Source organism: Myxocyprinus asiaticus, chromosome 34, assembly GCF_019703515.2.
Source record: "Myxocyprinus asiaticus isolate MX2 ecotype Aquarium Trade chromosome 34, UBuf_Myxa_2, whole genome shotgun sequence".
NCBI lineage: Eukaryota > Metazoa > Chordata > Actinopteri > Cypriniformes > Catostomidae > Myxocyprinus > Myxocyprinus asiaticus.
Genome location: NC_059377.1, coordinates 32,000,160 through 32,015,720, shown reverse-complemented (window position 1 = coordinate 32,015,720; position 15,561 = coordinate 32,000,160). Strand labels below are relative to the sequence as shown.

At 39.6% G+C, this 15,561-nt stretch overlaps 1 protein-coding gene across 1 annotated transcript; it reads left to right on the top strand.

The window, feature by feature from the left end:
• Positions 1–5,450: 5,450 nt before the first annotated feature.
• LOC127424885 (DNA-binding protein SATB1-like) lies at positions 5,451–14,418 on the top strand. Its single transcript, XM_051670410.1, has 11 exons — positions 5,451–5,716; positions 6,130–6,324; positions 6,430–6,606; positions 7,891–8,017; positions 8,225–8,348; positions 9,287–9,398; positions 9,650–10,032; positions 10,705–10,899; positions 11,014–11,169; positions 11,617–11,814; positions 12,982–14,418. The coding sequence occupies exons 2-11, from the start codon at positions 6,153–6,155 to the stop codon at positions 13,531–13,533; spliced, it is 2,196 nt and encodes a 731-aa protein (XP_051526370.1). The 5' UTR covers positions 5,451–5,716; positions 6,130–6,152; the 3' UTR covers positions 13,534–14,418.
• The last annotated feature ends 1,143 nt before the right edge of the window (positions 14,419–15,561 follow it).

Sequence of the window (15,561 nt, the reverse complement as noted above, 5' to 3'; positions counted from 1 at the left end):
TCAAAAAATAAATCATAAAATGTGTCAATAAATGAAAAAATACATGTGTTAATAAATACATTGTGTTATGTATTTATTTATTTATTTACAAATTTCAGGATTTATTTATTAACGCTTCTCATGATGGATTTCAGTATCCCAAAATGCAAATTAGTGGCAGGTAAATACTAATAGTTATCTCAATTTGTAAAAAAAATAAATAAAAAAAATAAATTAAAAGCTTAAGTTTTAAGTTAAACTTAAGTTTTTCCTATTCTTACTAGTTTTAATTAAGTTACCGTTGCTCTCTTAATCCTTAAGTTGACATTAATAAAAATATTTAAGTTGTTATAATTAAACAGAGTACTTGAAATGTCACATTTTGGAACAAGAACTCAAACTCAAACTATGGCTTTGAGTACTACTAACTCAAAATTATCAATTACAAAATTGTGGCTATATGTAGAATACCCATAAGCCCTTGCGCTTTAATAAAATATGTATGTTTGGTCAAAACAAGGGAACTTATGTAGAAAAATAATAATTGTTATTTAAAAATGTATATTTTTTTTAAATTCTTATGACTATTGTTGTTGTGTTGTTGTAGTTGGGATTTGTGTGAAGTCACAGTTAGGGTGATTAGTGTTACCTCTGGTGAACCTGAAGCCTGTTAAATTTAAACTATTCTTCTTTACTCAACTGTACTTTACACATTGCAGATATATGTGCACTAAGAAGTACTGAGGAGAATCCATTGTGCCATATGGCTAACTGAGATTCCAGTCATAATTTCCCTTATACTGTATAAGACGTGCTATAACTCAATTTAAATATTTAAACTAAAACAATGATACTTTAATCACAGATGAGTTTAGTTTACTTGTAACTAGTTAATGTTACTTAAATTAGTTTAATTTAGTTTTAGTTCAGTGGTTTAATTATTTATTGAAAGAAACAGATACAGATATATAGATGCTTTTCATTAAATATTTATTTATTAATATAGCTGCAAGCAGCGATGATGGGCCCAAGCTGTCACGGATCGCTGAAAGCATGAAGTGAGGAGGACCCAAATGCAAGAATACAAGATGGGTTTTTATTGAAAGAAAACTAAACAGAACACAAAACTCTCACAGTGGAGAGAAAAGGAAACAAAACCAATATGATAACAAAACAAAACAAAACTGGAACCAGAAATAAAAACTCTCACAAAAGAGAAACAAAAAGAAATACAAAAAATACAGACAGATAACAAACACAATCAAAAAGACTAGACAGGAGATAAACATGACGTGACCGATATGACTAAACAGAGACAACGAACTGGCACAAGTCAGAGCACACAGGGAGAATATATGGGAGAGAAATCAGGAGAAAACGATGAGAACAGGTGTTGCAGATGATCGGCTAACGAGGTAATGAATTAACCAGGGCAATGGGGCTGAGATCACTGCGGTAGCTGCAAAACAAAAGAAAGAGAGAGACATAAGGCGGGGCATGATGCAAGACTGAGAGACACGTGGCAATATGGAAACAAAACAAAGCCACGTGCTCTCACAGACACAAAAACACGAATGACATGAGCGCATATTGCCAGAAACTACAAGGCAACATGCGCTCATGCCAAACGATAGATGAGACAAGAGAATGCACGGCAACACCAACAAAACGATGCCATGCACTCTCACACTAGACAAAACCTGAGCGTGCTTCGTGAAGCAACCGCCACGTGATGCACGCAACAGGCGACAAATGAGACAAGACACCTGTGCAAGAGCTTGGCCACAAATAAACCCGACATCTCAGACCAAAGTGACCGAAACTCAGCACAACGTAAAGACAGATTGTGACCCGGACGCGCAGCGCAAAGCGAGCGCAACACACAGCACGCCCGAGGTCGCGAGAGATAGACACAAACCATTGACGTGAGTGCATGCCGCCAAGATGACAAAAAGAGCTCAGCCACAAAGACAATAAAAACATAACTAACTGAAGTGGCTGAACCCTGACATTACCCCCCTCAAAAGGGATGCCACCTAGCGTCCCACCAGGGAGACATCAAACACAAGACAAGACAAACATAACAGGCACTAACACAGAACAAAAAGAACAAAAGAAAGGGAGGGAAACCAGGGAAGAGCCGGCAGGACAGTCCATGATGGTGCCAGCCGGACAGACCATGGCGGAGCCAGCGGGATAGACCAGGGCGGAGCCGGCAGGACAGACCAGGATGGAGCCGACAAGACAAACAAGGGAGGGAGGGTGGGGGAAACCAGGATGGAGGTATCAGACATGGAGCGAGGTCAGATGGCCATTGGGGTGACTCCAGGCACAGACCAGTGTCAGGTGGCCATGGAAGTGGCTCCAGGCCCAGAGCAGGGTCTGGTGGCCTGGGAGGAGGTTCCAAAAGGGTTTCAACAGGGCTGACTGGGCAGACACAATTGGCTGGACAAGGGTAATGGCCGCTGGGGAGCGGTCAGGAATGGCCACAGGAAACAAGACAGGCTCATTTACGGCCACAGGGAACAGGACGGGCTCGTCAACAGCCTCTGAGAACTGGACAGACTTGACAACAGCCACGGGGAACTGGACAGGCTCGTCGACAGCCTCAGGGAACTGGACGCACTCGTTGACAGCCTTAGGAAACTGGATGGACTCATCAACAGCCTCAGGGAACTGGACAGACTCATTGACAGCCTCAGGGAACTGGACGGACTCGTAGACAGCCACAGATAACAGGACAGGCACGTCAACAGCCTCAGGGAACTGGACGGACTGGGAAATTACCTCCGTGTCCAGGAGCGCTGGCAGCGACTGGGAAACAGCCTCCGTGGCTGGGAACACTGACAGCAACTGGGGAACGGCCTCTATGGCCGTGAGCGCTGGAAGCGACTGGGGAACAGGAGCCCTTATCCTCCTCCTCTTCTGGAAGGTCGGAAGCAATGCTGCGGGAATGGTTCCGCCTCCTGGCGGTCAGCTGCAGTCTTCTCCACCTCCTGGCAGTCAGCAGCGGGCTCCTCCACCTCCTGGTGGTCAGCAGCGGGCCCCTCCACCTCCTGGTGGTCAGCAGCGGGCCCCTCCACCTCCTGGCGGTCAGCAGCGGGCTCCTCCGCCTCCTGGCGGTCAGCTGTGGGCTTCTCTGCCTCCTGGTGGTCACCAGCAGGCTTTTCTGCCTCCTGGTGGTCGGCAGTAGGAACAGATGGGGGGCTGCAGCTGAACTGTTCTTCCTCCTCCTCCTCCTCCTCTGTTTATGGGTCATAGGAGGACTGGGGACTGGGCTTGAGGTGGGTAGGACAATGGTATGATCCATCTGACTGATGGGAGATCAGTCTCACCACAATGGAAAAGGTGATAAACAAAGTCCCAAAAGCCCAAGTGCCACAGTTTCTCCATCTCCCACTGACTGAGAGGTTGATCGAGGCAGATGTTAAATACCTCCTTCAGGTCTGACTCATCATAATCCAGCTCGTCCACTGCAATCAAAAAATAACAGGCAAAGTCCCTCACAACAGTTCCCCTCTGACAGACGTTGTGAAGGTGTATGAGCTGGATCATGCGCTGACGGGTGGAAAATACCATGTGGGGAGATGGAAAAAGGAAGATGCCCATCTTGTCTCTGCTGCGTCCGTTTACAGAGACAACGAACTGGCACAAGACAGAGCACATGGGGATAATATATGGGAGAGAAATCAAGAGGGAAAACGAGGAGAACAGGTGTCACAGATGATCGGCTAACAAGGTAATGAAGTAACCAGGGCAATGGAGCTGAAAATACTGCGGCACCTGCATAATAAAAGAAAGAGAGAGACATAAGGCAGGGCATGACGCAAGACTGAGAGACGCGTGGCAATACGGAAACAACACAAAGCCCCGCGCTCTCACAGACACAAACACATGAATGACGTCCTAATAGCCGACAACTCTGATGTGTGTATGTAAAATTTCATTAAATTTGAAGCATGCCAAGTGCCTCAAAAACACCCAAATATAGGAAGAAAAGAATAATAAAAATGAATGCGTTGCCATGGCAACATTATTTAAGATATCAAATATTCCTTTACAATTTTACATCAGTAGTGTCTTGACATTATTCTAAATAATTTTTAAACATTTCATGTAAACAACAAGAGGCTATTTCCAAGTCTGTAAAAAGTGCCATACTTCCTGCTGCCAGTTGGTGGTGCTATGACTGTAACCCATAATAGCCATATCAATGTGATCAGCCCCCATTACAAAACATACAGCTGATTTTTCATCAAAATCACACAATGCACACAGAAGATATATGGCACTTCCAGTTTCCCATTTTCACCATAAATGTATTGCTTCGCCATGGCGACACCATTCAAAATATCAAAAATCTGTTTGCAATTTAGCATCTACAATGTCTTGGCAGGATGTTGCATAAATTTGGTGCCAGTCACATGAATCCCCTAGGAGAAGCATTTAAAAGTTCAGAGCCTGCGATTTTCAGAAAATCCAAAATGGCCGATTTCCTGTTGGGTGGAGCTAAGGACTGTATGAAAGTTGTTCAGCTTGATGAGAACTATATATGTACCAACTTTGGTGACTGTAGGTGAAAATGGGGGTGCTACAGAGCCCCCCTGCACTTTCAGTGCTTGGGCCCTAAATAATAATCCTTAGAAGAACAATAGAGCCTCTGTACTTTCAGTGCTTGAGCCCTAATAATAATAATATTCAGAAGAACAATAGGGTCTCTGCACTTTCAGTGCTTGGGCCCTAATAATAATAATAATCCTAAAAGAACAATAGGGCCTCTGCACTTTCAGTGCTTGGGCCCTAATAATAATAATAATCCTTAAAAGAACAATAGGGCCTCTGCTATTTCAGTGCTTGGGCCCTAAATAATAATCCTTAGAAGAACAATAGGTCCTCTGCACTTTCAGTGCTTGGGCCCTAAATATGGTACACTGAGTGCTCCATTATAATAGATATAGAGACAGATACAAGCAGAAAGTCAACTGGCATCTGAGTTTATACATTTTTATTACCAATCTCTCTGGGTCACTGGGACAAAAGGCTCAGATCAAGAAAATATTTCCTAAATGTCTTGCAGTACTATTGCAATTTTCTATGTTTATATGTGCAGTGTGGTTATTGTAAGTAGTGGCACACTGATGTAGACTGAAGCAGATCATGAGCAATATACAATAATACTGAGATATTTCACAATGCTAAAATAGGCTCCTGAATCTTTGCTATTCACTAAATTAGATTATTTATTATATTATTTTATGTAGCCATTATATTGAAATTTTATATTGTTTACAGATAAACATGCCACTGCCGCATTTTTAGAAGCAGTGCAATCGCAGCTGCTCGACGAAAATGAGTCTTTTGGAGGTACAGCTGTAATTATGAACATGGATCTGTAATAGCATAGTCATTAACTCTGACAGGCGACACTTCCGCTGGAAGCTGATTGGTTGGTTTTACGGCGATCTCATTTCTGGGGCTGCCCGGAGGTTTAGTTACGCATTTCGGTTCGAGGGATATGTTATGAGAATCGTTTACTCCATCCTAGCCCTATTTTATTGACTCTATTGTGAGATTTTTATGTTCGCTAAGAACAAAGAGATCGCATGAATCTTTAAAGAAGAAATCAAACACCCGCCGGACAGGAGAGAGTGTTTTTGTTTCGCCTGTTTTGTGAGCGATCCTGGGTCGAGCGCTCGCTCTGCTGGCATGTTCGGAGAACCGTCTGCAGGATAAAAAGGTACCGCAGTCTGTAAAGTGATTTATTTTAATAATATGATAAAGAAAGGAGAACGACGAAATTTAGATGGCAGCATAAATACGGAATAGGTTGTGCATATATGCAGCACCTGTAGCTGTGCTTTACAATTACAAACTGATGTATATTTAAAAAAGATATATACTTGGCTACATTTATAGAGCTGAGGCAGATAAGGCTGGAGAGCAGAATAATCGAAAATATTTGCAGCAGCGTCTTGTTGTTGCTTAGCTGTTTGTGCTGCCTTTACATAGCAACCTTTGTAGTAACTAAGGAGTAGTAAAAGCTTTTTTTCTGTGTTAATGCGCACAGGTTTTAAGTTGCCCATTAGCCATTAGCCTATAGCTTCTTTCTCTGATCTTCTCCTTATCTCTTGCTTTCCTATTTTGCTGTAGCTTGTGATAACTGAACATAAAAAATGATGGACCATATGGCAACTACTAGTAACAGTCAAGGGCCAGTCCTCTGTGAACCTTCTTACTCTGCTTGTAAAATGGCCCGTATGGAGAATGCCAGAGATTTACCTGGACATGGAGTCACACCTGTGACCTCTAAACCAACAACATTATCAAACGCCGTTAGAAGGATAGGTTTGTATCTCTCCACACACAGACATACACAATTTTCACACTCAAACGTGTGGTGAACGTTAGTAGATGTTTGATAGGTTATATCATATCTCTGCACCCATATAGGCAGTCTGCTTCCTGTGTTCTGTATGGTGGAGCAGGGTGATATCTCACCCTCTGAGAGAAAGAGGTCAGAGCATGCAGAATTTGTTCTCTTGAGGAAAGACCTACTGTTTAGCCAGATCACTGAGGCTGCACTGCAAGAGCTGGGCTACACGCACACTGCAGCTGCACTGGCTACAGGTACACACATACACACTGGAACACACAAACATAAATAATAAAAACTCACTGAGAACTTTATTAGGAAACTATAGACTGAATATAATGGGTAGGGCCTCCCTTTGCTCTCAAAACAGCCTCAATTCTTCATGGCATGGATTCCACAAGATGTCGGAAACATTCCTGTGAGATTTTAGTCCATGTTGCATCACACAATTTCTGCAGATTTGTCAGCTGCACAATCATGCTGCGAATCTCCCATTTTACCTCATCCCAAAGGTGTTTTATTTGATTCAGATCCGGTGACTGGGAAGGCCACTGAAGAACAGTGAACTTATTGTCATGTTCATGAAACCAGTTTGAGATGACTTTTGCTTTGTGACATGGTGCATTATCATGCTGGAAGTAGCCATTACAAGATGGGTAAATTGTGGCCATGAAGGGATGCACATGGTCAGCAACAATACTCAAATAGGCTGTGGCATTCAAGCGATGATTGATTGGTGTTAATGGGCCCAAAGTGTGCCAAGAAAACATGCCCCACACCATTACACCACAGCCACTAGCCTGGACTGTTGATACAAGGCAGGTTGGGTCCATGGATTCAAGCTGTTGTCGCAAAATTCTGACCCTACCATCTGTGTGCCTCAGCAAAAATCGAGATTCATCAGACCAGGCAAAGTTTTTCAGGCTTTAACTGTCATGTTTTGGTGAGATGTGCCCACTGCAGCCTCAGCTTTCTGTTCATGGCTGACAGAAGTGGAACCTGACATGGTCTTCTGCTGTTGTAGCCCATCTGCCTCAAGGTTCGACATGCTGTGCATTCTGAGATACTATTCTGCATACCTTAATTGTACAGAGTGGTTATATGAGTTACTGTAGCCTTTCTGTCAGCTCGAACCAGTCTGGCCACTCTCCACTGACATCTCTCATCAACAAGTCATTTCCATCCACAGAACTGCCACTCACTGGAAGTTTTTTGTTTTTGGCATCATTCTGAGTAAACTCTAGAGACTATTGTGTGTGGAAAATCCCAGGAGATCAGCAGTTAGATCACACTGAGATCACATATTTTCCCCATTCTGATGGTTAATGTGAACATTAACTGAAGCTCCTGACCCATATCTGCATGATTTTATACATTGCACTGCTGCTACACGGTTGGCTGATTAGATAATCATATTAATAAGTAGATGTTCAGGTGTACCTAATAAAGTGCTCAGTGAGTGTATATTCAATTCAAGTTGGATTTATCAAGCCAAAAGTAAGTATGCATGCTCTCTTATATGTATATGTGTGTTTCAGGTCAAATTCAGGTTGGTCATTGGAACCCTGTAGCCCTGTCCACTGTGACTGACACCTCGGATGCAACAGTAGGAGACATGCTTCAAGACCTTTATCATATCATCACATTAAGAATAAAGCTAAACAGGTACAACATGCATGCACACCTATTTTTCACAGCATCTGATTTATGAGTAAGGATGATCTATGATCGATAATTATATTTAATGATGACTACAGTATTAAATTATTGAAATTAAAGTTTTGAGCATACATTTTTCATAATATAGCTATTTGTGGAATAATAATTATTTGTGATTAACTCACTTGCGCTCTCTCTCTCTTTCTCTCTTAGTGTTTCTAAATTAGAGGACTTGCCCGCTGAGCAGTGGACTCATTCCACTGTGAGAAATGCCCTAAAGGAGCTGCTGAAAGAGATGAATCAGAGCTCACTGGCTAAAGAGTGTCCACTATCACAGGTACGCACACTTTCACAAAATATGTACACACAGACACTGTAAATTAGGAGTGCACAATTATGACAATAATCATAATTGCTGATTATTTGCTTTGATAATGTAATTGCAATTATTCATTTCAATTAATATAATTTACATTTAAATACTTATTTTGTGTGGGGCAGTTGCATGCTATATTCTTTATGTAGGCTATGCATCAAAACAACTTGAGAACTGTGCTCCTGAATTGATTTAATAATTTGATTGCATGGAAAACAAAAATGTTATTCACATTTTGAATAAACTGCACACAGTATAATTTAGATAGTGAGCATTACTGCTATGTCTTTAGACTAATTTAAATACATCAGATTTGCCTTTGCATTCATGCACACAACGGCCCCCCCAAAAATGTGAAAATAGTTTTTTTTTGCGCAAAGGGAGTACACTTAAATGGAATGCTGTATTTAAAATTTTTCACAATTATATAATTGCGACAGTTGTAATTGTAATCTTTATTATTTTTTCGATTAATTGTGTAGCCCTACTATAAATACACTTAATATTCACAACACACCATCCATACAACATACGAACTGCAAAACACTTTTTATCCAAAAGTTATCGTATAGTACATTACATGGTGCAACATTGGGTTAAGTGCCTCATTCAAGGACACTATGGTTAGTTATTCTCTCCATTGAAGAATACACCCTATCATTAAGATTTGAGAACTAGCTATTAAAACTATTTTGCAAGGAGACAAAACTTCTAGCACATCCTTACATTCTGAACACTTTTTGTTGTCTCCAAAACACACTTCAAGACATAATTCAGTATGCTCCACCTAATTACTATATTCTTGTGACAGTTAAGGCAAATGAGAGCCAAAATCTACTTTTGCATGCCTAAATTTATTAACCATTCTACTGTATATTTTTTTTATGTTTCTTATAAAGAGCATGATTTCATCAGTGGTAAATGGCACTTACTACGCCAGCATCTCTGCTGCAAGATGTCAGGAGTTTGGCCAGTGGTACAAACACCACAAGAGGGCCAAAGCTATGATGAGTAAGTAGCAATATACTGTATAACTCCAAAACTCATATCCATGCATACACTTCTCTGTGCTTTGCTTTTTTGTTCACCTATTCTGCTTCATTCTTATATTTGAATAAAAAGTAATGTTATCTTAAAAAAGGTTTAATTCAGCCTAGCTGTATTAATATGCATAGGCTAGATGTACAGCTGTAATATAAAATAAGCACCTATTTAGGTTTAATATGGATGCTGAGCTACTGAAGATTTTTACCTCCATGCAGGTGAGATGGACAGGCATTGCAACCAACCCTCATCCTCCAGCCAACCCACCATGTACCAGCAACCAATAGAAGATAGGGTGGCGGAGCCACATAGTATTGTACAGATGCAAGCTGGAATGCCTGGTTTGGTGATGGCTCAGCTCCTGTCTCAGCAGCATGCCATGTCTCAACTTCTCACACATGCCCACACACACTCACACGGGGCTCATCCTGTGCCACTAAGGACTCCACCCAACTGTAATGTGTCACCACCCACAGTAGCTCGAGGTTCCTCCCCTGTCTCTGATGTGTCACCTGAAATCTACCATTGGGTGCGCGAGGAGTTGAAAAGGGCAGGAATTTCCCAAGCAGTGTTTGCACGAGTAGCCATTAATAGAACTCAGGTAACATGGTAGAATCCTATGTAACATAATTCATCTCTGCTAAATACTGTACATTTTATTAAGGATTTTTATCATACTATTAGACATACATAATTTTTAATCACATGTGTTCCAAAACGCTGGCATCATGACTCATTATAGACTATAATGGGGGCATTGTGTCAATACTACAAAAAATAATGACTGTTAACCCTTTGGCAGGTACTATACAGTATACAACAGAGCATACTGCAAATAATACTGTATCACACAATGCAATGTGCTCGACTTGACCTACTATTTCCAGCATGATGAATGAACCGTAAGCAATGTCGACCACGATTTTTGACATTCCCTTCTGCACTCAATCTATTTGCAAAAAGTTTATTTTTTATTTTATTTTTTTTTATACAAAATTGCATTAAAAAGTGCAAAATAACTGATGATAACTGGAAGCCACTCTCTGAAATAAGCATGCAACATGATGAGGTCATGTGATGACATTATACTGTAGCATACTACTGTTTTGAAATACTTACAGTTTTTTTAATAGTAGTACACAGTATGTACTGCGCAGTATAAAGTAAACAAGTATTCCATTCACTAAGACATTTCCTGTATTTGACTTCCTGAATATTGTGTGTCATTGTTTTATTGATAATATTTGTAATTTTGTTCATATATGCATGTTAGGGCCTGCTGTCTGAGATCTTGCGTAAGGAAGAGGACCCACGGTGCGCATCTCAGTCTCTTTTAGTGAACCTGAGGGCCATGCAGGCCTTCCTACAACTGCCACAGAGTCAGAGAGACTCGATCTATCTGGATGAAAGAGAACGCAACCTCAGCAGTACCTACAACACAAGCTCCAGCTCACCACTGCCCATTCAGGTTCATTGACATTAAAAATGGATAGGTTCTTATGTGTAATATGAATCATGTTTTCTAATGTGCAAAAAAGGACTGTTTATTATAATAATGAAAAAAAAGTAATTATCTCCACAGGCAAAACTGTCACCTGTTGCCAAGGACATTGTAGTGAAAGTGGAATCTGATGATTATGGCATAAACTCTGGCATCTATGATGAAATACAGCAGGAAATGAGACGGGCCAAAGTGTCACAGGCTTTGTTCGCAAAAGTTTCGGCAGCCAAAAGCCAGGTATGCGTGCATGTGAACATACTGAAGGAATCTAATACATCTTTAAAACTGGTGCACAATAGATTCAACAACAAATCTCTACAACCTTTACACAGAAGTACTTTGATGGTACCATTGTACAGTGATGGCATCAGAGGGCAATGCCATGATACATTAATATACCATAAAAATTCAAAGAATATCATGGTAGATTTCCTAAAAAGCCTTTTATTATCATGGTACATGTCCAAAAACAAAAAGTGGTATTACCATAGTACCATGTCCAAAAAACATGGTACTACCATGGTACCTGTTGGTAATTTTGGTAAAAATGTTCAAACATGGTACTTTTTTGTTTGGTTTTATTTTTGGAAAAAAATATGCATAAATATATAATGATTATAAAAATTACTCCCAGTTTTGAAAGTGGAGTAAATATGCATTTGTGCATGTGTGCGTGTGTGTTAGGGCTGGCTGTGTGAGCTGCTGCGCTGGAAGGAGGATCCATCTCCTCACAATCGTACCCTGTGGGAAAATCTGACTTTGATACGTCAGTTCCTAAATCTCAGCCAACCAGAGCGAGATGTTATTTATGACCAAGAGAGCAATACAGGGCAGACACTATTTCAAGAAATACACACAAGACCACTGCCTGAACCATTGCAGGTGAGTGCTCACACACGCACACATACAGTTTTCTACTGTGCTCATTAAAGTTAACAAATAAAATAAATATTCCAGGTTCAATACAAGATAAGCTCAGTCGACAGAATTGGTGGCATAATGTTGATTACCACAAGAAATTATTTCGACTCATTTGTCCTTTTCTTTAAAAAAAAAAAGTGAGGCATTTTTCCAACTACAATTTTTGGAGGGTTTAAAGGCAGAAATGTGAAGCTTATAATTACAGTAATTCTTCTGTTAAAACTCATGTATTAATTGAGCTGTAAATTTTTTTATATTACACTCATTTTAGGGTTTGTTGACATTACATCGTCATGGCAATGAAGTTGTAAAATTGGCTATAACTTTACACATAAAAGGTTAGTAAGCGATTTTATCACACTAAAATCACATTCAGACATACAGCCTTTTCCAGAAAATTACCTACAAATTCCAGTTTCGAGGTCAGGTGTGAACACGACCCTTTTGAAAATACTGGTAAATTTAGCTCTGGCAATTTTCCTTAATGCAAAGTTGGGGCTATTGTTTATGTCTTGTGGCAATACTTTTGAAATAGTGAATATTTTTACATTTACAGATTGGACCCCATTCACTTACATTGAAAATGCCTCACTGGAACCCAGATTTTTGCTTTTTTAAAGAAAAAGAGGGACATCAATAATCAATATTATGCCAAAAATGCTGGTGATTGAGCTTAACTTGTATTGAACCTGGAATATTCCTTTAAACATTGAAAAAATGGTTCATATAGCCTAGTTATTTTCTTTCATGCTAATGTAAACCTATTAAAACCCTTCTTTATTAATAGTTCACCCTAAAATATATATTCTGTCATCATTTACTCACACTCATGTTGTTGCAAACTTGTATGACTTTCTTCCGTGGAACACAAAAGGCAGAATTTTAGTGACTGACAGCCTCAGTCACCATTTACTTTCATTGCATCGTTTTTCCATACAATGATAAATGAATGGTGATTAAGTTCATCAAACCCAAACATTCTGCCTTTTTTGTTCCATGGGAAAAAGGAAGTCATATGGGTTTGGAACAACATGAGGGTTAGTAAATGATTACAGAATTTTCAATTTTGGGTGAAATATCCCTTAAGTGTGTCATAGTTATTTGCCTAATTTGTTTATTTTCCTATAGATGATACCACAGCATGTGGGGCTAATAAAGCAACTACAGAAAAATCCACTATCGCACCATCAACCCTTCCCACAGCCCCAAATAATCACTGGCAGAGACAGGACTCCGATAGGCCCAAGTCTGGGAGGCACGTTTTTACCACCGGAAGCCCATGCTATCCTGCAGAGTTTCATTCAGGAAGTGGGACTTCATCCAGACCAAGAGGCAATTCATACACTATCTGCTCAACTAGGTGTGGCGAAAGAGACTGTTCTCAGCTTTTTCCATGGTCACAACTGGCATAGTCAGGACGATAAGCACAAGAGAATGGACCAACAAGAAGGAGAAAGGGAAGATGATTCCATGGAGGAAGATGGAGAATACAGGGATGCAAAGGAAAATGATAAGAGGACAGAGGAAAACAAGATATCTGGGAAACAAGACATTGGTGTGTTGGAGCAGAATGCATCTACACAAACTCGTTTTATCATTGCTATTAAACAGGAGGAGGAGCTCCCATGTAAGGAGGAGCATGATGATAGCTCTGCCCACTGCCAGTTCATAAACTCCTAAAAATACATACTAAATCCCATTTAGACAAATGGACAGCAGTGAATCCAATTGTAGCCTATTTATGGTTGTGCCTTGTGCACAAGGTGTTTTGTCTCGCTAAGACCTCATTCTTTGGATGGACTTTGTGGAATATTGCAGATTTTACAGTTGAAATGCCACGGAAAGCATAAATTAAACATGACTGTTCTTTATTTAAAATGCTCTATTTATTAGGGAGTGTAAAAAGGAATCAACCTGACAATAAAAATTCAATGCATCGATAAAAGTATTGAACAATGAATTATAATTACTCTAATAATACCCAATGTATTATTCGTTCATTTCTTACCCGAAATACAATTCTTGACTTATTTTTGGTTGTAAAAAAAATCCACCAATTCCAGATCCACTTTCTGTGTAGACACGTTTGATTGTCCCATTTGTGTCTTCAGCATGTTTTTGAAAATAATATGATAAAAAGTAGCAAAATAATTTAATCGCACCGAACCAAATTGTGATCAGATGTCAAGATGCAATATTGTCAGAGCAAATACATTTACACCCCTAAATGAATATAATTTGCTATTTTAGAGTATTATTTAATGTTTGTCTCTCATTTTCTGTTAAAATCTTTAGTCTTACAATATGCAGGGAATGATGTTCAGTGTTAACAGTGGCATATTCAGCCAAGCAGTATTGTCTTTTACGAAAGCTGTTGCCAGAGACCCTGGGACGTATTATCTCTGTTTAGAAACAAGCAGCACATTACTACATTATTGTGTATTAGATAAAACACAATAGAAACAGCACTTTCTAGTTCTCTCTCTTTCTCTGTCTCTCTCTCTACATGTTCTTCAGATGGTACACTACTGAATTTTAAATAAAGCTGTACTGTTTGTTATTGTTCATTACATTTTGAGCCATTTTACTCAAGAACCAGACAGATCTCAACTTATATAGAGGTTTTAAATCTCTGTTGGTCCTCAAAATGCAAGTGAATGGTGACCAGAACTTAGAAGGTCTAAAAAAGACATCAAGTCAGTAAAAAAGTAATCCGTAGGACTCCAGTGGTTAAATCCATATCTTCTGAAGCAATATGATAGGCGTGGGTGAGAAACAGATCAGTCATATTTAAGTCCTTTTTTACTGTAAATCTACACTTTCACATTCAGACACCTACTGGTTGGGGCTGGTCAAAGGTGGAGATTTATAGTAAAAAAGTTTCTCACCCACACTTATCATATCGCCTCTGAAGACAGATTTAACCACTGGAGTCTTATGGATTACTTTTATGTTGACTTAATGTCCTTGTTAGACCTTCTGAGTTCTGGTCACCATTCACTTGCATTGTGAGGACCAACAGAACTGAGATATTCTAAAAATATTTCTTTCTTCTTCAGAACACAACAAAGTAGTCAAACACATCTGGGATGGCATTAGGGTGAGTAAATGAGAGAATTTTCATTTTGGGGTGAACTATCCCTTTAACTGTGTTGGCATTCTTGAGAACAAAACAATTCATTTTATGCTAATAACTATTTGGACATTGTCCTATTTCCATGTGCATACACACAGGTCTTACCATTTCAAACTGAGCTAAAGAAATACACTTACCCGGTGATGTCATTTTTTAAGAGATTTTCTTTAGCAGTTGAATTGTGGCCCTGAAAAGAAGAATAGATGTGTTTAAAAACTAAGGCTCATGCCTGTCCATACATGTATACCATATAACCCAACGTCTTTCATTTTCCAAATGGAAGGGAGGGAACTTCAGTGATGGCTAAAATACTACAAGAGATTCATAACAATGTGTTTGAAATTGTTATGAGAAATGTTAACTGTGGATCGACAGTCATTTCTTTGGTTATCATAAAGGGAACACCAACGAAAAGAACTGGTTTTGCCATGTTTTTTTTAACCTACTTTGGTAAGACCGTGTTTTTTTTAAACAAGTGCCATTCTTTGAATTACCTTGAATCACTCTGTTATTATGCTTTTTGGACATTGATTCATGGTAATAGTACTGTATTATTTTAAGTACCATGGCGT